Source organism: Enhydra lutris, unplaced genomic scaffold, assembly GCF_002288905.1.
Source record: "Enhydra lutris kenyoni isolate GAN:26980312 unplaced genomic scaffold, ASM228890v2 scaffoldscaffold45, whole genome shotgun sequence".
Lineage (NCBI taxonomy): Eukaryota > Metazoa > Chordata > Mammalia > Carnivora > Mustelidae > Enhydra > Enhydra lutris.
This window is the reverse complement of record NW_019154129.1, coordinates 62265-84968: the sequence shown is the minus strand read 5'-3', so window position 1 is coordinate 84968 and position 22704 is coordinate 62265. Positions and strand designations below refer to the sequence as shown.

Sequence of the window (22704 nt, the reverse complement as noted above, 5' to 3'; positions counted from 1 at the left end):
CACATGGGAGAATGAAATTTTAAGGTTTTAACAGGTGACATGAAGGCTATTCATGGTTTTATGTGACTTGAGAGGAGGTGGAGACAGTAGACCAGAAGAAGCTGGTTGGATCACACCCTATACCCAACTTTTCGTCGTTCTATAAATTCTTTAACATTGGATCTCAGTCCTTGAGCTACATTTTCACTTTAATGTGTCTATGGTAATAGATTGGTCAAATAAGTTCCTTTAAAGTAGGAAGTAACACATGGTGTATGATCTTTACCAGGAGGGCAAGAGAGGTCCAAACCCAGCCCTGTGGTGGGTGAATAACGAAGGGGATGAACTGAAGTGGAGTTTCAGCGAGTTGACAGACTTATCCCGCCGTACAGCCAATGTCTTCACCCAGATCTGTGGCCTGCAGCAGGGAGACCATTTGGCCGTGGTCCTGCCTCGAGTGCCTGAGTGGTGGCTGGTGACCATAGGCTGCATGCGAACAGGTCAGTGACCCAAAGAGACCCCAACAGACTTTAGATCTGGCCCAGAGCCAACTGGTCCTGAAATATTAATATTCCCCTATCTTTTTTCATATTCTGCATAGACTTTTTCTTTCTCAGGCTCCCTCAAATATTTTTTTCCTCCTTCTCACTCACTGTCTCTCTCATACTTACACACCCTCAAGTACAGTGTCATAACTCTCTAAGTCATCCATGCACACACTTTCCCCTGCACAATCTCATTTTTTGGTTTTAAAGATCTATCAGATAATGAGCACTGGGTGTTATATAAGACTGACAAATCACTGAATTCTACCTCTGAAACTAATATACTATATATCAATTAACTGAATTTAAATTAAAAAAAAAGAAAAAAGAAAAAAAAAAGATCCATCAGTTCTTAACATTTTGCACTCTCCTACACTGAGTCATTTAAGTATCAGTTGCAGACATTGTGACAACCATAAACACCAGATAAACACCCATAAGCAATCACTGGAGTATTCATCTGCTATGATCCGAGACATTCTCCACACCTCAGTACAGCAGAGTTGTCACACAAGACTCTAACACTGATACATCCATAGCTGAAATTCTTTTATAGTCCCAATAGTATCTTCTGTAGTAATTTTTTTGGTTTGAATCCAAAATCCAATAGAGGATCATGCATCACATTCAGTTGTCACATCTCAATCTCCCTCAAGCTGGGCTTTTCTATATGACCACATTTTGGAAATGTCTAAACCAGTTGTTTTTGGAAGGTCCCATAAAATTTGTGTTTCTGACTCTTTCCTCAGAACTGCATTCAGTTAAACATTTTTAGTGGGAGTACTACAAAGACAATTTGCTTATCTCAGTGCTTTACATAAGGGGATACATCAAGTTGGTTTGTCTTATCATCAGTGTTATTTACAAACACCTTTGCAAGGCATCTTTTCCCTTTATAATTAGTGGTCTATGTAAGTAATTAGTAATCTATGCTGTAATATTTATGAGACTGGTTGTCTGAATAACCTGTTCTCCAGTTGTCTTTATGTGAATAAAGTGTTTTTATGTTCTCCATTTGTCTTTCACCCTAGGATTTGAGAATCCATTAATGATTCTTGATTGAATTGAATATTATTATGGTCGTTTTATAGGAGAATTTTTTACTTTATATTATTCTCCCTACATTTATTAGTTATCATTCTTTTGTGGAGATTTCCCTTTCCTTTTTAATTGCCTATTTGCCTATATAATTTAGAATTCGTGTGGGACTCATGGATTCTCTTTTGATGTGCTTTATAATGCATGTTCATATATTCTCTCACCAGTAAAATACTAGATTAATCCATCAAAGTCATGTGGAATGAAGAATTAACAGCAATGGCAGAGAGAGTATAGAGAAGCCATGTCATCTGTAGACCTAAGAGATGGCCCATGGGAAGTCCAAGATATGAGCTGAGCCCTCTGGTATAAGCAGAAGTAAAGAGGGAGAGAAGCAAAGAAAGAGAATACTAAGAATGGGCAAGAGTCAGGAGAAGCCTGTGTGAAGAGCAGCCATATTGAAATAGAGAATAGATTTGCAAGAGAGAAAGGTGGTGGATGGGTAGTGTCTTCAGTGTTGGGTGGAGAGTATGTTGTTTTCCTGGAGAGGGTACAGGTGCTGGTGAAGAGAAGAAGAGTGGAGTGGGAAGAATCAGTGTTCTATGGAACCTGAAGTAGGAAGACTCAAGACAAGGCACCTGGTGGAGAGATTAGAACCCAGCTCATGAAGACATGAACTAATTGTTGGTGATAGAAGATGGAAGGGAAAGCAGGGAAGTTCAAAGGATAATGTAGTTAAATTTAGATATGCAGAGTGAGTGAGAGGAGATACAAGATGACACAAGAGACTGACAAAGGAGGAAATGAGAGAGGAAAAATGTAGATAGGGATGCAGCTAATCATGATGTCAGGGATACTGTCCTACTTACATTCATAGTCCCAGATCCTATGTAAAGTAGGATCCACCTGTCTACTGGCTAGATCCATCTAGAGCAGAAGAGGTTAGGGCAGGCTTTTCAACTTTCAATGTGCATAGGAGTCCCTTGGAGATCTTATTAAAGTGCAGATTCTAATTCAGTAGGTTTGGGATGGGGCATGAGATTTTGTGTCTTAGGTGGTGTGGTTGGTGCTGGTCCATGGACCATACTTTGCCCAGCAAGACGTTAGTGGATTTCTATGCAGATAACCCAAGCCTGAAACCCAAAATTTCCTTTATCATTCCCAGGAATAGTCTTCGTGCCAGGAACCATGCAACTGAAGACCAAGGACCTTCTCTACCGATTACAAGTGTCTAAAGCCAAGGGCATCATCACCACAGATACCCTTGCCCCAGAGGTGGATTCTTTAGCTTCCAAGTGTCCTACTCTGAAAACAAAGCTCCTGGTGTCTGACCATAGCTGTCAAGGGTGGTTGGACTTACGATCATTAATTAAGTGAGTTTCTGTTCTAATGAATGTGCTATCTAAGGAAGGACAGGAGAAGGCCATTCACTCCCAAGTGCTGGTAGACAAACAACCAGTGGGGAGAGACTCACCAGGTCTGATGGCCGAAACCTTCTCTTCCCAGTTATGCTACGATTTGCTGTGTGACCCTGGGCTGGTTCCTTCCCTCCCTTTAAAAAAATTAACATATAATATATTATTTATTTCATATAATAATATATTACTATATGTATATTAACATATGTATTATTTGTGCTTCATCAGTGAAGCACAATGCACAGTATTCACCATAGCACATACCCTCCCCAATCCTTCCCCTTTCTTGGATGCAGTTGCTTTATCTGTAAAATAAGGGTATTGAACTTCCATGCCTCTATCACTAAAGTATTAGCATCCCTGTGATGTATAAAGTCAGAGGGTTGTTGTGTTACATCTTTCCTGTAGGTAAGGAATCTGAAATATTATGTTTATATAAAAAATGAATATATGAAGAGGTTGAGTGAAAGATTAAGGGATGAATTTTTAAGGGAAAGCTTGAGATTGCAAGAAAAATTGAGGCTATGGCTGTCAGGTAGCTAAAGGAGCAAACACTTTCCATTTTTTAGGGGTTGCATACCTTTAGGGACACCTTGCAAGAAAAGTTAGGGAAGTGTTTGAGGTAAGTAAGACCACTTCCGCTTCCAAAACTCTGATTCTGTAAACCTCCAGGTATTTTTTTTTTGTGTCACCCACACACCATGCTGGGTTTGTTTTCTTGAAGTAACCCCTCAGTTTTTAAAGTCCTTTCCTTTGGCCTTAAAAAGCAAATATCACACTGAAGTCACATCTTACACTGGATTTTAAAGTCACACAATTAAACGAAAATGGTGTGAATAAATATTCTCTAAAATGCCCTTAAATTGCCAAAAGTCAATATGGTATCATATTGCACCAAGAGTCAGAGTGTCCTGGGATCATTTGCAGTTTCTCTGATCAAACACCATAGAGAACTTGCATTTATGAGCCCAAGAGACTCTCAGTCTAGGAGAAACCCCCAAGAATCAAGGCACACTGGGGCACCCTAGAGATTCTACTTTCCATCTCAAGCTTATACCAGGGAGAATGTGCATGGTTATGGGGTAAAAGTCCTATTAACTTGGTTCATGTAAAAAACAAGCTTAGCAGTGTGACTAAGAACACAGTTTTGGGTGTATTTGAATCCTGGCTGGACCACTTGCTGGCTATAGGTCTTCAGGCAAGTTATGAAAACCTTTCTGAGCCCCAGTTTTCTAATCCACAGAATGGGCACAATAAGAGCAGTACTTGCCTTTTAGGGTTGGTCTGAAGATTGAACGAGTTGTTATTTGTAAATCACTTAGAGCACTGCCTGGAAGTGCTGTTTCAGTGTTTGTTACATGCTAAACAATCCATTTTGTTTCCCCTCTTTTTAAAATGAAGAAATGTCAGTCAACTTACTCAACTCACTCTCAAACTCCATTTGGTTCCTAATACCAGGAGAACTGGTTTCCCCTCCAGTGTTAGATACCTCCATTTTTCTGACTCCAAGCCTCATATTGTTGCTTTTGCTTCTCTGGATGGAAAAGAGTAAATATGACTTCTCCCCTTTTGTACTGAATCTCTTTGCAGATCAGCATCCCCAGATCATACCTGTATTAAGTCAAAGACCCTGGACCCAATGGCCATCTTCTTCACCAGTGGGACCACAGGCTTCCCCAAGATGGCAAAACACAACCATGGATTTGCCTTGCGATCCTCTTTCCCTTCAAGGTAGGAAAGAAGTCATTGACTTATGAGCTGGGCCACAGATCTGGGGTGGTGTGTGCATGTGTGTGCGTGCACGTGTGGGTTGGGAAAAGAGCTCTAAGAAGAATTGACCTTATCCTGCTTCTCCCTTCTGTGCTCTTTGGTTCAGACTGATGAAAATCTGAGAGGTAAACATTGAGAATCCTAACTATTTGCTGACAGAGGCCTCTGATGACAAAGGAGGCACATTAAGTCCTGCCTGAGCACCTTGACAGGAGGTGTGTAGGAGAGCCAGTTTGTCTCTGTCAGTTAACTCAGGGTTTGGTGGGAAAATACAGAATGAACTAACAGTGTCACCTGAAACAACAGGTCCTTCCTTCTCCCCAGTTATGGACAAATGAAACTTGAAATTACCCAGTTATGAGCCATTAGGAAAAATAATACCTGGGACCAAGCCACATCATGGCCCTGTCCCTGATCTAGAACAGTCATAGAGGCTGAAGCTGTAGCCTTGGGTTAATCATTTAATCAATTTATTTTTTGTTAAGATTATTTATTTATTTATTTAACAGAGAGAGAGGGAACACAAGCAGGGGGAGTGGGAGAGGGAGAAGCAGGCCTCCTGCTGAGCAGGGAGCCAGATGCCAGACACTAGGATCATGACCCAAGTCGAAGGCATACCCTTAATGACTGAGCCACCCAAGCAGCCCCATTTAATCAATTTTTAAACAGCCTATTCTCCCTTCCACCCTTTCTTTAGCTAATAATATTCAGACCAGAACAGATAGTATATATTTTCTAACTTATTAACCAGATCAGAGGGCACCAAAAGGTTTTTGGTAGGCTGTGGCTAGCTGTGCTGTTGAAAAGTTATACAATGGTAACTGAATAGCAAAACCCTGGAGGAATGGGGGTGGGAAGAAGGGAAGGGCTTTCTGTGCACTCTGAATAACAGGAGCAAAGGCACAAATGTAATGTTTTTTTTTTGTTGTTTTGTTTTTTATTTGACAGACAGATCACAAGTAGGCAGAGAGGCAGGCAGAGAGAGAGAGGAGGAGGAGGAGGCAGGCAGAGAAAGAGAGGAGGAGGAGGCAGGCTCCCCGCTGAGCAGAGAGCCCGACGCGGGACTCGATCCCAGGACCCCGGGATCATGACCCGAGCCAAAGGCAGAGGCTTTAACCACTGAGCCACCCAGGCGCCCCACAAATGTAATGTTTATACAACTACTGAGATTTGAGGGTGGCTGGTGCTTAGAGTGTGGGGTAAGGTATAGTTGGGAGGAGTTGAGAAAGTAAGCAGGGCCCAGATCCCATAGGATTTCATGGGCCTTGATGTAGAGTTTAGAGAGTTTTTTGTTTGCTTGCTTGCTTGTTTATTTGTTTTTGTTTGTTTGTTTTTGTTTTGTTTTGTTTTGAGAGGGAGAGGAGGTATTGGAGCCACGGGACATATTTTAGCAGGGGAAAGACCTGATCAGATTTGTGTTTTGAAAAGATCACGTGGCAGCACCTGGGTGGCTCAGTCTGTGAAGCATCTGGCTCTTGATTTCGGCTCAGGTCATGTCCCAGGGTCATGAGATTGAGCCCCATATTGGGCGCTGTGCTGAACGTGTAGTCTGTTTGAGATTCTCTCTCTCCCCCTCCCTCTGCTTCTCCCCTCCTACTTCCTATTTCTGCATGTGCACACACTCTCAAGAAGAAAGAAAGAAAGAAATAGAGAGATAAAAGGAAAGAGAGAGACAGAGAGAGAGAGAGAAGAAAAACAAAAAGGAAAAAAGATAAATGATCACTAGCTGCAATATGGAGAATATGTTGGGAAAAATCAGAATAGAGTTAGATCGACTAGTTGGAGGGTCTTAGAATAATCCAAGATGGCAGTGGCTTGGCAAAGGTGTTAGAGACGTGAAGGAAGTTAACATATTTGAGGTATTAGGAGGTAAAATGGATGGGGTCTACTGTCTGTGGGAGTGATGTGGGAGACAAGAGAGGAGCCAGTCAAGGTTGACTCAGATTTGGGGCTTAGACAGTTGCATGGATAGTAATGACATTCACTGAAATACAGAGAACACTGGAGGAGAAAGAATTAGTCGAAGGGAGTCAGGAGAAATTAGGATCTGGTGGATTTGAGGTGCCTGAGAGACACCCCAGAAGAGATGTTCAGTGGGTAGGGAGTCTGAAGCTGAAAAGACAGATCCTCCTAGCTAGTAAATTCTTGCAGGTGAGCCGCAATCCTGAGAGAGCTGGGATGAGGGAGGGTGGATCATTTATCAGAGCCCTTCCCTATTAATAGTAAAGTTCCTCAAAGCCATAACCTGCTAATGGGAAAGGAGTTATGCTCACAGAGGTTCCTCAGTAGCAGCAAGGTAGGGTAGGGAAATGAGAAACCTTCTCCATTCCACCTTTCAGTTATTGCCTATTGTCTGATTGTTTCCAGTCCTTTGCCAAGATAGAATATTAAAAATTAAATCTCTCTCTCTCTATCTCCCTTTTCCTCTCTCTCTCTCTCTCTCCCCCTTTCTCTTTCTTTATCACAAATGACAGAAAGACCAATCTAAACATCTTTAAGCCAAAAAATGAGTACAGGAATTTGATGGATCCTGAGGCAGAGCACTCCAGGGTTTGGCTTCAGACATAAATAGTCTCTAGATTAGGTTTTCATTTCTCCATCTGTCAGCCCTGTTTCTGCTGAGTTTTGATGCTCTTCTCAGAAAGACTTATTATTCCTTGTTATCCCTAAATGGCTGCCAGCATTACCTGGGACTATATCAGTAACAGAGTCAAATCCAAGAAAAGAGCTATAGATTTGTCCCCATATTCCCAGTCTTAAGGATCATTATAACTAAACCAGTTGAAGGCACACATGACCAGAAAATGGGATTTGGCATACTCTATGGACTTGTTGTGGGAGTGTGTCTGGAGCCCCATTCAAACCACATGCATGGAGAATGAGTGGTGGGTCACCACCTGAAAATCAGAGTCCCCAGCCCTTGATCACATTCTCTCATGGTCAGTCACATAGCTGAGGTCACTGTATTTTGGAGTTAGCAGGAAATTTTTGCAACTGAAGACATCTGATATCTTCTGGTGCCTTTCGGACACGGGCTGGATTTTGGCTGTCTTCGGGTGCATTTTGGAACCATGGACAGCAGGGGCTACACTCTTCGTCCATCATATGCCCCAGTTTGACCCCAAGGTCGCTGAACAGGTAAGAACACTAACCTTCCAGTACTGAGAAACTCCTAGAAGAAACTTACATTTCCAACTCAAAAACAGGACCCTGCTGAAAAATATTATTTAGTTGAGGGTCCCCTATGCTGCTTTCCTAATGGCACATGGGAGAAGAATGAGGCACAAACAAGTCAGCTGTTAAGAGAATGGGAGCAGAGGACCACAGCTGGAAGGACTGTCGCCCCAAACAACTCCTCAATCCTGAATTTATTAGATATGAGATAACAAAGGAGAAGAAAAGAAGGTTATACATTAGCCATCTGTCTAGTAGGTAAACAAGAGGGAGTGTGAGTCATATGTTGGTCACAAGTTTTAGAGGTAAACGAAGTAAACAAGAAGAGAAGTGGGGTGTGTCTGGGCCAGCAGCATGAGATTTGTAATTTTGCAAATGCACTTAAATGAATTACCTTAATAGGTGGCTTTCTCTGAGGTAGGGGAGACAAAAAGGGAAGTAGGGCAGTGTTCCACCCTGAGCCGGCCAAGGTTCCTAGCTGTTGGGCTTCAAGGATGTGTATCATTCCCTCCACCAGAGGCCTGCTGCTCGTACATGTTTTTCTCAAGGTCATCTTTAAGCATGCTTGCATGACAAGCACAACTTCTCATTAGTTAAAGTTATAGTTTAAGCAATGTATTATTCTTATTCTTCTTGCTTTCACTCAGCAGTGCCTAATGCATGCCATGTACAAAATTTATGCTCAATATAGGGATAGTGAAAGAATTAAATAAATAATGGGCTCTCGCTAGAGGGGAGATCAGAATTAAAATGCCAATAATTAACTGATATTTTAAGTCTTTATTATAAAAATTAAATTCCTTCTCTCCTCCTTTTCTAGATGTTTTTCAAATACCCCATCACCCAGTGCCTTGCTGTGTCAACTATATATCGAATGATTCTACAGCATGCTTCTACCAGGTATGGTAGAAGTGGTGGTGGCTGGTCATAACAATCTTTGGGAAGGAATTTAAGGGATCCAATGTACCATGGTCTATTTTTAACTGTGGTTCTTTGACGTGTGTGTGCTTGTGTGTGTGTGTGTGTGTGTGTGTGTGTGCGTGTGCGTGTGCGTGTTAGGTAAGTGTTGGTGGTGATAATTAGTTCATTAAAGCAAGACTCCAAGATCCAAATGAAAAACGCTCAGTAAGCTTTACATCATTGTGAGTTTATTCTTTTTTAAACATTTTCTCTTATAAAAGGTCAAACATACAGAGTAAGACATAAATGAGTAGAGGCACCTGGGTGTCTCCGTGGGTTAAGCCTCTGCTTTCGGCTCAGGTCATATCTCAGGGTACTGGGATCAAGCCCCACATTGGGCTCCCTGCTTAGTAGGGAGCCTTCTTCCCCCTCTCTCTCTGCCTGCCTCTCTGCCTACTTGTGATTTCTCTCTCTGTCAAGTAAATAAATAGAATCTTTTAAAAAAGACATAAATGTATAAATTAATGAACTGTTGAAAAACACCTGTGTCACCACTCACCTGAATAACAAAAATAGAATATTGCCCACACCCCAGAGATCTCTACATAGCTCTCTTTCTCCTCTAAAGAAATTTACTATCTCAACTTTTATGGTGTTCATTTCCTGTTTTCTCTGATAGTTTACCTCCTAAGGAAATATCCCTAAAGAAATTATTGTATTTTACTTGCCTTTGATCTTTATGTGTGTAATCATATATTATTCTGTAATATCTGGCTTCTTTATTCAGGATTAGGTTTTTAAGATGTGTCTATGTTGCTACAGGTTGCTGTAGTTAATTTTCATTGCTGTATAATATCCCATTGTATGAAACCATCATGCTTTTTTAAATCTGTTTTACCATTAATGGACACTTGGATAGTTTTCATTTTGGGACTATTAGTGATTAATGCTGCACTGAATTCTTGTACATGTATGCTGGTGCATATAAGCATGCATTTCCGCAGTATTTTTCTGGAAGAGGAATTGCTAGTTCACACTTAACAGGACATTTTACCATGTGATTTTCCAAAGATTGAACCAATTTATGCCCCTGCTAGCAAGATGGGAGAATTCCCATTGTTTCATAACATTGGCAATATTTGTTATTGTCAGAATTTTTCAAATTCTGTCAGTCTGATGGATGCATCATGTTCTCTTACCGTAGAGGTTTATTTTTGCATTTCCCCATGTTTGCAGGTTAATTTTAGCTAAACTGAAATCTGCTCTTTGAAATTTATAGGCATTTATTTATCTTTTAAAGAGTGTGAGATAAAAATGGCTATTCAAAAATCAGAGTAACATGTCTTAAATATAGAATTAAAAAATTAAAGTGTTCTACGACTACGCTTATGAAACTAACTCTGAAACACAGTTTTGATTTTATTCATGAAGCCTCAAGCTGGTTGGATTCTGTTTCCGTCTGTATTTCAAAGCTCATATTAAGCTACTTTTTGAAACATTCCTCAGATGATGATCTTTGTCCAAACCCAGTAAAAATATAACCAAAACATAGCTAATCAGAGCATCAGAGAATCTGCTTGTTTTATCTACTTTGGATAAAGCTGCAGAAGGATGAAGAAGACACCCTCAGTGAACTCAACCCTCCTGCCCTTGACTTGGACTCTGGTGTACCAGGACAGGGTGATAAAGATAAGAAGGTGAACCAGATGTCTGCTACCTCTCTCATCCCCAAGAGATGACCTGGCTCAGCCCAGGCCACCTGGTACTCAGACCTCAATCATGTCTCCCCACCTCCTTCAGGGAATCCATCATTATTTTGTGGGGGTTTTTTTATTAGCAGAAAATTTTATGGGGAAGAATGAAAAAGAGGATTTACGTCATGCAGTGTACCTACTACTGATGTTCACAGCCGACTTTAATGCTCTCTCTGAAGTTCTTTCTCTCAGGGCTGCTACTGCAACACTGTTTTCTTTTCCTGAACTTGCCCCAGTCTTCCTCGATGTCCCAGGCAATTAATTTCTACCCTCTAACTTGCATCCTCTGCTCACAAATTAAAAAAACCTTTCAATTCGCATGACCCTACTCTTCAGAGAAGGCAATGCAGTTCTGTTAGCCTCCTAACATGCTCTTAGGATCTTATCCCCCACCACATTATGGTTTATAAAATACCCCTTATAGCCACAGTGAATGTGAAGACAATGTCTGATCAATACATCTTTGCCACCTTTTTATGTCAGCTTCCAAAGTTGATCCAAACCTTTGATCCAAACCCATTAGCCTCACCACCATCACCTACCCCTTGCCAGGAAATGAGTGACCTCCACTTGGCTTTGACCAAATTGCCCAAAAGGCAAGTAAGAACATGAGGAAGCAGAAGCATGAGTGACCCAGATGAAGAAACTCTGAGCTCTTAACACTCTGGGCCTGGGGCAGAGCCTCCAAGGCCTGACTGCAAGTTCACTTGTCACTTTGCCTTCCCTGAAGTCTCAGGTTCCCCACCCTGGAGCACTGTGCTACTGGCGGGGAGGCTCTGCTGCCAGAGGAGCAAGAGGAGTGGAGGAGAAAGACAGGCCTTCTGCTCCATGAGGTCTACGGACAGTCAGAAGCAGTAGGTAGATGGTCCTATCTGGGTTAGTCAGGATGTGCTGAGCTGCTGAGCCCAGCAGAAGAGCTGAACAATGAATGTGCAGAGGCCCCATTCTGCTCACAGCATTGCCTGAGGCCAATGGGTGGCTTTGGATTTCTAGGCTAGTTTGCCCCATATCAATTTGCACAAAGACAATTCACAACTCATCAGTCTGTCTGGAGGCCAATGTACTGAAAAGTATTGGACAAAACTTTAAAAGGGGTCTAAGGATGTGGTGCCACTGTCCCTGTGATCATGCGTTCTAGGGAGCCCAGGAGGGGTGGCGGGTTGGGAGGTTCTCTCCAGTAACATGGAGGCCACCATCTGCAAGTCCTGCCCACTTCACCATCTCTTCCTAGGGTGAAAACCACAGGCAGCTAGGAGCTGGCCCCAGAAGTTCCTTTCTGGGTGTTTATGTGGACAACATACAGGTTTGACTATGGGACACTAGCTGGTGTTTGTGGAGGGAGAAGAGACTTTCTGTATATACCAAACACACACACAGTATGACTCCCAAAGGCATCACTGAGCAGCCAGGTGGCAGGGCATTCAGAGTATCATGCATGTCTTGAACCACAAAAGCTTTATCAATGATAGCAGGGGAAGGGACAGGTATCTTTCCTCCAACACAATTCTGAAGCCATTTCTGTCATTGGGCAGAAGCACTTTCCACAACCTCCTTGTTTTCCCTGTAGCTGAGAGAGGGATGACTACCATTTCAGGATCTGGAGCCAAATGGCTATTTTAGCATCAATTAACGTACTTTTCTGACTTCTTTGCAAAAAAAAAAAAAAAAAAAAATATATATATATATATATATATATATATGCTTTTAAATCATCAGTTAATTGGTCTGCTTCCAGGCCTAAGAAATACTAAGACTCTAGTTTTGTCCTTGGATGATTCATGTTTATATTTGGACAAGGAGGAAGGTGGGTTGAGAACTACACTATGCCCACGACCCAGGTCCATTTGCAACAACAGAATACTTCCTAATACCTGGGTGGTGCTTTATTTCTTGAAAGTATTTTCATAGCTACTGCCTCACTTGTGGAACATTTCCTACATGCCTGCACCATGAGCATAGCAAAGGGGGAAAGAGCTTTCCTTCTCAGGAATTCAGGCGCTGGTTCAAATCTCAGTTTGCCAATTGCAGGCTTCAAGACTACAGGCAGAGCATTGAACTTTCCAGAATCTCTGCTTCTCTGCCTCCAAATTCAAAATATAACCCAATCTTGCTGAGTTGTGATAAGGGAAATGAAAGGAGGTGTATAAAACTCTGGGTACAATGTTCAACCCCTTGTACATGCTGACCTTGTAGTTACTCTTGTTTTTAAGCAAGTGTTACACTGGATGCTAGGATAGTAGAGATGATTGGGGCAATCATTGTGGGAACACCACAATCTGAATATTCTTGACACAGCTCTGAGTCATTGAGACAGGGTTCCTAACACTGTCCAACAGCCTGAGTCAGTGTTAAATGGTTTTATGGTCTTCCTCTAGCCAACAGACACACGTCTGACATACAGTGGGCATATAACACCTCATATTACGTGCCCACAGCACCAGGCTCTCCACTTGCTTCTTTTTTGGCTCCTCTCACTGGATCTGGTAGCCCCAGGAGCTAGCAAAGGCCCAGTCCGTATCAGATATGGTTAATATCTGCTGACTGGAGTTGGGTCAATGCCTTATACCTAGAATCTGGGCTTTCTAGCTTCCCTGTAAAGGCTCCACATCAAATGACATTAGTGGGTGGGGATGCTGTGTGTGGTTCTTGATGCTTTATAATGAGCCTGGATCTCTGACCAACCCCATTTTCTTTCTTTTGTGAATAGGGAATGTGTTGTAGCACTCTCCGGGGAATGAAGATCAAGCCGGGTTCCATGGGGAAAAGCATGTCCCCCTTCGATGTCCAGGTCTGGTCCTAAAGGCATTTGCTGGGAGCAGTTAGAGCTCAGCTGGAATTGGACAATTGTGTGACACCAGACGACAGAACCAGCTGTGCCCTCTCCACCCCACCCCCAACCCCAGTTGTTGTCCTCTCCGCTAGAAGCCTCATACATAACAGATGGCACCAGAGCACCTGAAGAGAGCACTGGCAGCTCTCTCCATCAACTGGTGCTTCTAGTTTTTCCTGATCTGTGTTTTCTAGCCTGAAGACACATTTGCCATGTCTGCATATCCATGAGACCAATAGACCCATAACTTGGGTTTCATCATTTCCTGATTTCAAAGAGTTCTGACAGTTGTAATCTATTTTCCGGCAGGGCTCCTCCCCCCATTTATTCTCAGTGGTGTCACACAAATAGGCAAGTACTGTGTGGGTGGGGCAGGCATACTGGCATGGCCCAGCAGTGTGGGATTCACGACTTCTTTCTCCAGATCATTGATGACAAGGGCAACAGCCTGCCGTTCAACACTGAAGGCAACATTGGCATCAGGATAAAGCCCACCAAGCCCATTGGCTTCTTCATGGGCTATGAAGTAAGTGGCGATCCTCACCTGCCCCCTTCCAGGCCCCCAAAATCCCTTCAGGGAGCTGTGTGGGTGCTAAGGGGGTGGATTCAACTCTGCACCATGAAGCTTCTTCATAGCTCCCTTCAGTCACTCCAACTCATTAAAGCCTGTTCTAATTAATCTCTAAGCTCCTAGGGTGTTCTCACATCCCTTCCTATCCCAGCCATCTGGCACTTAAGTGCCGAAGGGTAAAAAGTAGCACCCGACTTGGGTTCCAATGATCTCTTGAGGAAGCTGAGTATGCCTTGATTGGGTTCAAATCCTACAGTCCCACTTACTAACAGGGTGTGCACAAATCTATTATCCTTGCTGCGCCTCCAGAGAGGACAGTGGTGCTCCCATTTCATAGAGGAAGAAACTGCAGATTACAAGCTTTATATGTCTTCCCCATGTCAAGTAAATGGCAGGTCTAGGAATCACATCAACATCTTTTTGGTTCTCAAACTCTACATACGAAATCCAGGGATTACATAAAGCTATAATAGGCTCTAAGGAAACCTGAACCTCTTGACCACACAAATGCTGAGCTTCCAAAACTGGTCAGGGGAGAGTGAACAGACCTTGAAATTGACTTTAGACCCATCTCCTTTCTCCATAGGAACAGTCATTGGTGTCATTGTTGGCCTCATTCTGTGGCCTCCAGGGGTGGGTGGTGCTGCTCCTTTTATGATGTTATTGCCCCAAAGCAAATATGCAGGCCCTAGGTTTATTTCACAGTAGCACAATTTTAGGCTTGGATAAAAGAAAAAATAAACGGAGTAACATGTATATATATCAGTAGCTGTCAACACTGCTTGTACGCTAGAATCAGTTGAGGAGATTAAAAAAAAAATCAATTCTTGGATCCAACCACAGAGATTCTGGTTAAATTAAACTGGGATGGTCCAGAGCAACAGCATTTTTTTTAATTGGAAAGAACATATTTTATTTTACACAGATGTCCTCTCCTGTGCCCGCACCTATGTACATATATATACCCTGTTCCACATGGTCTCTTCACTATGATATGTTGTCATTCCTCCACTGAGAGTTGTTTGTTTTCCTTTCTTTTCTTTTCCTGAGGTAAAATATAAAATTTACCCTTTTCACCATTTTTAAGTGTAGAATTCAGTGGCCCTGAGTAAATCCACAACACTGTACAGCAGTTACCACCATGCATCTGCAGAAATTTTTTTCATTCCAAATGGAGACTCTTTTCCCATTAAACAATAACTACCCCCTCCTCCTCATATCCCCAGGATTTGGTAAACTTTAATATGCTTTTTGGCTTTAAGAATTTGCCTATTTTAGGTACCTCTACCAAGTGGAATTATACTTTTGCCCTTTTGCGTCTGGCTTATCTCACCTAGCACATGTTTTCAACGTTCATCCATGTTGTAGAATGTGACCAAATGTCATTTTTTTCAGGCTGAATGGTATTGTATGTGTGTACCATATTTTGTATATCCATCAATTTCTTTTTATTTTAAGATTTTATTTATTTATTTGACAGAGGGAGAGAGAGATCACAAGTAGGCAGAGAGGCAGGCAGAGAGAGAGAGACCAGGAAGCAGGCTCCCTGCTGAGCAGAGAGCCCGATGTGGGCCTCGGTCCCAGGACCCTGAGACCATGAGCTGAGCTGAAGGCAGAAGCTTAACCCACTGAGCCACCCAGGCGCCCTCCATCAATTTCTTAATAGACATTGAGGTTATTTCCACCTTTTGGCTACTGTGAATAATGCTGCAATGAGCCCTTGTGTCCAACTATCTGTTTGAGTTCCTGCTTTCACTTCTTTTGGGTGTATACCTGAAAATGGAATTGCTGCATCATATGGTAATTCTACATTTAACTTTTTGAGGAACTGCCAAAATGTTTTCCACAGTGGCTGCACCATTTTATATTTCTATCAGCAGTGCACAAGTGTTCCAATTTCTCCATATTTTGCTAATCATTGTTATTTTCAGGTTTGTTGTTTATGTGTATAATAGTCATTCTAGCATGAGTGAAGTGGTATCTCATTGTGGTTTTGATTTGCATCTCTTTAATGACTTAATGTTGAGCATCTTTTCATGTGCTTATTGGCCATTCGAGTACCTTCTCTGGAGAATTGTATATTCAAGTCCTTTGCCTTGGCAAATTTTTTTTTAAATTTAAAAAAAAATTTTAGAATTGGGTTGTTTGTTTTGTTATTGATTTGTAAGAGCTCTTTATATATTTTGGATATGAACCCCTTATAAGGTATATGCTTTGCAAATATTTTCTCCCATTCAGTGCATTATCTCTTCACTCTTTTGATAGTGTCCTTTCAAGTAAAATTTTAAAAATTGACATTTTATCTATCTTTTTCTTTTGTTTCCTGTGCTTTTGGTGTCATAGTCAATAAATAATTGTCAAATCCAAAATCATGAAGACTTCCCCCTATGTTTTCTTCTAAGAGTTTCAGAATTTTAGCTCTTATGTCTAAGTTTTTATCCATCGTGAGTTAATTTGTGTATATTGTATATAAGGTAACTGTATTCATTTGCATCTGAACATCCCAGTTTCTCAGTGCCATTTGTTGAAAAGATTGACTTTTCCCACTGAATGGTCTCAGCATTCTTGCCTAAAATTCATGGGCAATATATGTGAAGGTTTCTTCCTGGGTTCTCTGTTCTATTCTGATCATTATGCATCTTTTTTATTAATTTCAATATCACACTGTTTTGATTACTGTAGTTTTGCAGTAAATTTAAAAATCAGAAGTGTAAGCCTTCAACTTTCTTCTCCCTTTAAAAGGTTGTCTTGGCTGTTTGGGATCCCTCAAGATTTCATATGAATTTTAGGATGAGTATTTCTATACCACTGAGATTTTGATAGGGAGTGCATTGAATCTGTAGATGGCTTTGGGTAGTACTGTCATCTTAATATTAAGTCTCCAAATAATACAGTATGTCTTCCCATTTATTGATACCTTCTTTCATTTCTTTTGCTAGTAATTTTTATTTTTCTTTGACTTTCTTGACTAAATTTATTCTTAGTATTATATTCTTTTTGATGTTATTCTAAATAGAATGGTTTTCTGAATTTCTTTTGTCCATATATAATTTTTTCCCGTCTTTTAGTTCTTTGTCCATTTTTTTCTCTTAGTTTTTGATCACATTTAACATGTTTGACTTATTATTATTTCTTCCAAGTTTTTATTTAAATCCAGCTAGTCGGGCACCTGGGTGGCTCAGTGGGTTAAGCCTCTGCCTTTGGCTCAGGTCATGATCTCAGGGTCCTGGGATCGAGGCCCGCATCAGGCTCACTGCTCAGTGGGGAGCCTGCTTTCTCCTCTCTCTCTATGCCTGCCTCTCTGCATACTTGTGATCTCTCTCTCTCTGTTTCAAATAAATAAATAATATCTTTAAAAATAATAATAATAAATAAATAAATAAATAAATAAATAAATCCAGCTAGTCAACATATAGTACAATATTAGTCTCAGGTATAAAATTTAGAGATTCATCGCTTACATACACAACCCCAGTGCTCATCATAACAAGTACACTCTTTAATCCCCATCACCTATTTCACCCATCCCCCTGTCCCACCTCTCTGGTAACCATCACTTTGTTCTCTACAGTTAAGAGTGCGTTTCTTAGTTTTCCTCTTGTTCCCCCCGCCCAACGTTCATTTGTTTTGGTTCTTAAATTCCACATATGAGTGAACTCTAGAAATCAGATTCTCCCACTTCCCTAGAGGTTGAGGTTTCTGGGGTTTCATTGTTTTGTTTTTGATTTTGGACTGTTGAAGGCTATAGTAGTCTTTTGTTGTGGTACTTTTGCAAATTCTTTAAAGTCTATTGTTTGTCATGTGTGATCACTGAGGTCTCTGATCTGTTAGCTCATGTTTAGTTAATGTTTTGACAGAGATGTCCTTGAGTGGCAGGAACTCAAATGAACAAAGAAAAATGTCACCAACCAAAAAAGAGAGAGGACAACCACTGTGCAGATGGGTTCTGTGCTGGGACACGCCTTCACCTCTTAGCTGAACTTGCTCTGAGCCTAGGGATCAGCCTGAGATGAAAGCTTAAGGTCTTCTCAGGACTTTGCTGAGCATGCTTCTTGCCCGGGGAATGTTCATGGCTATCTTAATTTCCCCATGTACATACCTGTCTTGAACATCTGAAATTCAAAAAAACAAACAAAAAAAAAAACAAAACTCACCCAGCATCTCCCCCAGACCTTGATGGTCTATTGTATATCTCCACCCATAATCTCTTACCTCAGGTGTCTTCACTTTTGTAGTTTGCCTGGTAACTTCTATGACCAGTGCCTGCTGCTTTATTTTCTGAGTTACATAAAATCAGTACCTTGCACCTGTCCCTCAGGCAGCGCCCCAGATAGGTTAGAACAGATGCACACAATAATCAATATTTTGCTTCAAAATATCTGTTTTTTAAAAAGTTTATTTGGTATCACAAATGGAAAACAGTATTATTTGCCAAAAAACAGAAGGCAATTATAACCATAACTATAATGCAAAAAAAAAAAAAAACAACTTTTCTTTCATTCTAACAAAACCCTGTTTCCACTAAAAGCTCTAATCCCGAAACTCACTCTTGGTAGTTCCAGAGATTTTAAAAACGTCAGAGCATCTCGTTAATACAATCAGAACAATGGGAAGGGAACCTAAAATGGGATGTCATTCAATGTTTTTTAATTTTTTTTCCCTGGAACCTCTTAAAATCATTTCGTGTTTCATGACAGGGATGATCTCAACACATTGCTTAGTGGTCAAGTGCATAGGCTGTGGAGCAAGAATTAAATTCAAATACCGACCCTACCTCTGACAGCTCAGTGACTTTGAAGAAGATATCGGGCTTCTCTAAGCACTTATTTCTTTTGTTATGAGTTATGAAAATCTAGCCTCACATAAAACCTGCACATAAATGTTGAGGGCAGCTTTATTCACAATGGCCCAAGCTGGAAACAACCCAGATGCCCTTCAATGGGTTGACACCCAAACTGTGGTTCATCCATAACACAAACTACCATTTAGTAATAAATAAGATCAAAGTATTGATGAACATAAGATACTGGATGAATTTCCAGGAAATTACACTGAGTGAAAAAAATGAAAGCAGAGCTAGTTCCAAAAGGTAACATACTATAGGATTCCATTTATGTAACATTCTTAAAGTGACAAAATTATAAAACTAGGGAATAGATCAGTCCACTGCCAAGGGCTTAGGGGTTTGGAGGGAGGTGGGAGGGACTGAGGAGGGAGATGGGTGTGGATACAAAAGAACAAGAGAGGAGATCCTCAGGATGAAGGGAGTCTTCTGTATCTTCACTCTAGTGGTGGATATACAAACCTGCACATTTGATAAAATTGCATATTACTAAACACACCCAAACACAGAAAAGCACAGGTAAACTGCTGGGAGATCTGAGTGGGATTGGTCAATATCCTGGTTGTGATACTGAGCTGTAGTTTTGCAGGATGCTACGGTTGAGGAAAACTGAGTAAATGGCCCAAGAATCTCTCTGTGCTATTTCTTATAACTGCATGCAAATATATAATTATCTTTTTAAAAAAGATTAATTTATTTGAGAGAGAGAGAACATGCATGCATGAGTATGTGCATCAGTTGGGGAAGAGGCTGAGGGAGACAGAGAATCTCAAGCAGGCTTCACACTGAGTGTAGAGCTCTATGCAGGGCTCAGTCTCAGGACCCTGAGATTATGACCCTGAGCCGAAATCAAGAGTCATCTGCCCAGGGGCGCCTGGGTGGCTCAGTGGGTTAAAGCCTTTGCCTTCGGCTCAGGTCATGATCCCAGGGTCCTGGAATCGAGCCCCACATCAGGCTCTCTGCTCAGCAGGGCGCCTGCTTCCTCCCCTTCTCTGCCTGCCTCTCTGCCTACTTATGGTCTCTGTCTGTCAAATAAATAAAAATAAAAGCTTAAAAAAAAAAAAAAGTCATCTGCCCAGCCAAATGAGCCACGCAGGCACCCTGCAAATATATAACGATCTTAAAATAAACCATTTAATTGGAAAAATAAAAGCCGAAATCAAGAGTCATCTGCCCAGCCAACTGAGCCACGCAGGCACCCTGCAAATATATAACGATCTTAAAATAAACCATTTAATTGGAAAAATAAAAGCCTTATAGGTTTTCTGGGAGGAACAGATGAGATAGTATTTTGGGAAGGAATTACATTCATTTCATTTAACAAAAGTTTATTGACACCTCTCATTTGTCTAGGCACTGTGTGAGTGCTAAGCTGAGAACAATAAATAAAACACAGCATCCATGTTCTAGTGGGAAATTTTTTCTACGAGAGTGCCACACAAAAGAGAATTGTTACTTTTAAAAATTATCCTTAAAATTGGCTCAGTACTGTCCTCTACTTGAGAAGTAGTGTTCATTCAGTACTTGGATATAATGAAAGTAGACTCAAGGAGATTACAAAACTTGCCCAGGTAGCAGGTAGAGCAAGGAGCAGGATCCAGACTCAGATCTGAGCACCAGGTTGTGGCTCATCATCTCTAAACTCATTGCCTTCAACAAAGGAGTTTTGTTGTCTTTGCAGAACAACCCAGCAAAGACAGCTGAAGTGGAGTGTGGGGACTTTTACAACACTGGAGACAGAGCAACTATGGATGAAGAGGGCTACTTCTGGTTCCTGGGGAGGAACGATGACATCATCAATGCCTCTGGGTAGGTATGACTGACCTGAGCCAGAGACATCACCCTCACTGCCTCATGGGTTCTAGCTTGTTTGACATTCATCCAAGCTTGGTGACAGTACCCTCAGGCTAACTCTGAACAGAGCTTTGTCTATGGGGCCCTTTTCTGGGGATATTAGTACACCTCCCCCAAGTCCTGCATCCAGAAAAGTCTATCAAAATGTAGTTCAAGAAGGTCTGCAAAGGGGAACTATAATAAGACATTATGCAATTTAAAGAATTTGGAAGGAAGACTTTACTTAAGCCCTTATGGGTTGAGGAAGCTTCCTCTGTGACTCCTCTAATGGGATGTAACATGTCACTGAAAATTTTAATAATAAATGACAATGAAAACCTTTTTGGAGCACTTAATATGAGGAATCACACTCTATAGTGCCTCATATAACCCACCTCTCAATGCTAGAAGGTAGATACAGTTGTGCTTTTTTTACAGATGTGGGAACTGAGTTACTGACTAGTCAAGAAAGTTCCTCAAAGAGTGCTGGATACAGCCCAGACTTACCAAAGTTGTCTGCCTCCAGGTCATTTGTCCCTAAACCTTAAGTGATTTGGAAAGAAAGAAAAAAAATGACACATTATACCAGAGTAACAAGTTCTCTTGGATATTTCAGGGAATATTTCAGGGAAATTGAGGAAATTGTTTACTTTTTAAATTTCTGAAACCTGCTAATCTAAGGGGGAGAGTATGCAGAATTTGCATGAATATTTAAGATGAAGGTTGAGAGTTCCATTAGGTTTCAGGCCAAGGGAAGCTGCTAGAGTCAAGGCCCAGAGCTTGGGGAGGGCTAAATATTCACCCTCCTCCCTGAGCAGAGACAGTGAGGTGAGGAACTCTGGGGAGCATGTGAGTGTTGTATTTCTCAGCACGGAGTGCACATTCTTCATGTTTGGGGCCCATGACAGAGCCAGGTCACAGGTATCTGGCTCCCTGTGACAGTTTCCCTGCAGAGCAGAGGTAGATGTGACCCTCCAAAACATGAGACCTGAGGGCCTGGGTCTCCTGACCCCGGCAGCTGCTCAGAAACCAAGCAAGAGCCATTGATCCTTCAGGAACCGCATCGGGCCCTCGGAGGTGGAGAACGCCCTGAGCGAACATCCGGCGGTGGCTGAATCAGCTGTGGTGAGCAGCCCGGACCCGATTCGAAGGGAGGTAAGGAGGACACAGAGGTCGTTGTGTCAGTGTGTGGGCAGTAAGGCAGGTGCAGGGGAAGATTCCTGTCTCCCCTGCCAGGGACCTAGTGTGGAGGGAGGCCCAGGGAACATGTATGCGCATTTACACCGTGTGGTCAGCAGAGGGCACTGTGGCCTTCCTTGTGTGTGAGGGATAATGATGCTTGTGAATGTGGCTTGCTGCTGGGTTGCCTCTTTGTTTTGTTGACTGTTGACTTTGCTGTGCAGAAGCTTTTGATCTTGATGCTTGTGAATGTGGCTTGCTGCTGGGTTGCCTCTTTGTTTTGTTGACTGTTGACTTTGCTGTGCAGAAGCTTTTGATCTTGATGAAGTCCCAAAAGTTCATTTTCACTTTTGTTTCCTTTGTCTTTGGAGACATATCTTGAAAGAAGTTGCTGTGGCTGATATCGAAGAGGTTACTGCCTATGTTCTCCTCTAGGATTCTGATGGATTCCTGTCTCACGTTGAGGTCTTTTATCCATTTTGAGTTTATCTTTGTGTACGGTGTAAGAGAATGGTCGAGTTTCATTTCTCTACATATAGCTGTCCAGTTTTCCCAGCACCATTTATTGAAGAGACTGTCTCTTTTCCACTGTATATTTTTTCCTGTTTGGGCTGCTGCTGCCCATGTCCTAGTTACTGTACCCTTCCTGCCTGCCGGCTCATTTCCCGCTCACTGCAACCCCATTAATTAAGGACTCTGAGACCCTCTTTTACAGAGACAGTAACAAGCATAAGGAGATTAAATAAGTTGCCTGATCACAAAGCTCTAAAGTGGTGGAGCCAGAATGGGAACCTGAGCAGCCTGGCTCCAGAGCGTGCATTCGTTGATTCACTGTGTGCTGAGCACCTACTGTGTACAAGGCCCTGTGCC

General features: G+C 41.8%; 1 protein-coding gene across 1 annotated transcript in view; it reads left to right on the top strand.

The window, feature by feature from the left end:
• The window catches only part of LOC111156117 (acyl-CoA synthetase medium chain family member 1), a 44986-nt gene that overhangs the window by 19860 nt on the left and 2422 nt on the right, over window positions 1-22704 (top strand). Inside the window, exons 2-11 of the mRNA XM_022516746.1 lie at window positions 269-479; window positions 2728-2935; window positions 4571-4711; window positions 7729-7888; window positions 8745-8824; window positions 11309-11432; window positions 13286-13366; window positions 13833-13934; window positions 20504-20631; window positions 21711-21810. Of these exons, the coding sequence (XP_022372454.1) occupies window positions 269-479; window positions 2728-2935; window positions 4571-4711; window positions 7729-7888; window positions 8745-8824; window positions 11309-11432; window positions 13286-13366; window positions 13833-13934; window positions 20504-20631; window positions 21711-21810 (1335 nt within the window). The remainder of the gene's footprint in view (window positions 1-268; window positions 480-2727; window positions 2936-4570; window positions 4712-7728; window positions 7889-8744; window positions 8825-11308; window positions 11433-13285; window positions 13367-13832; window positions 13935-20503; window positions 20632-21710; window positions 21811-22704) is intronic.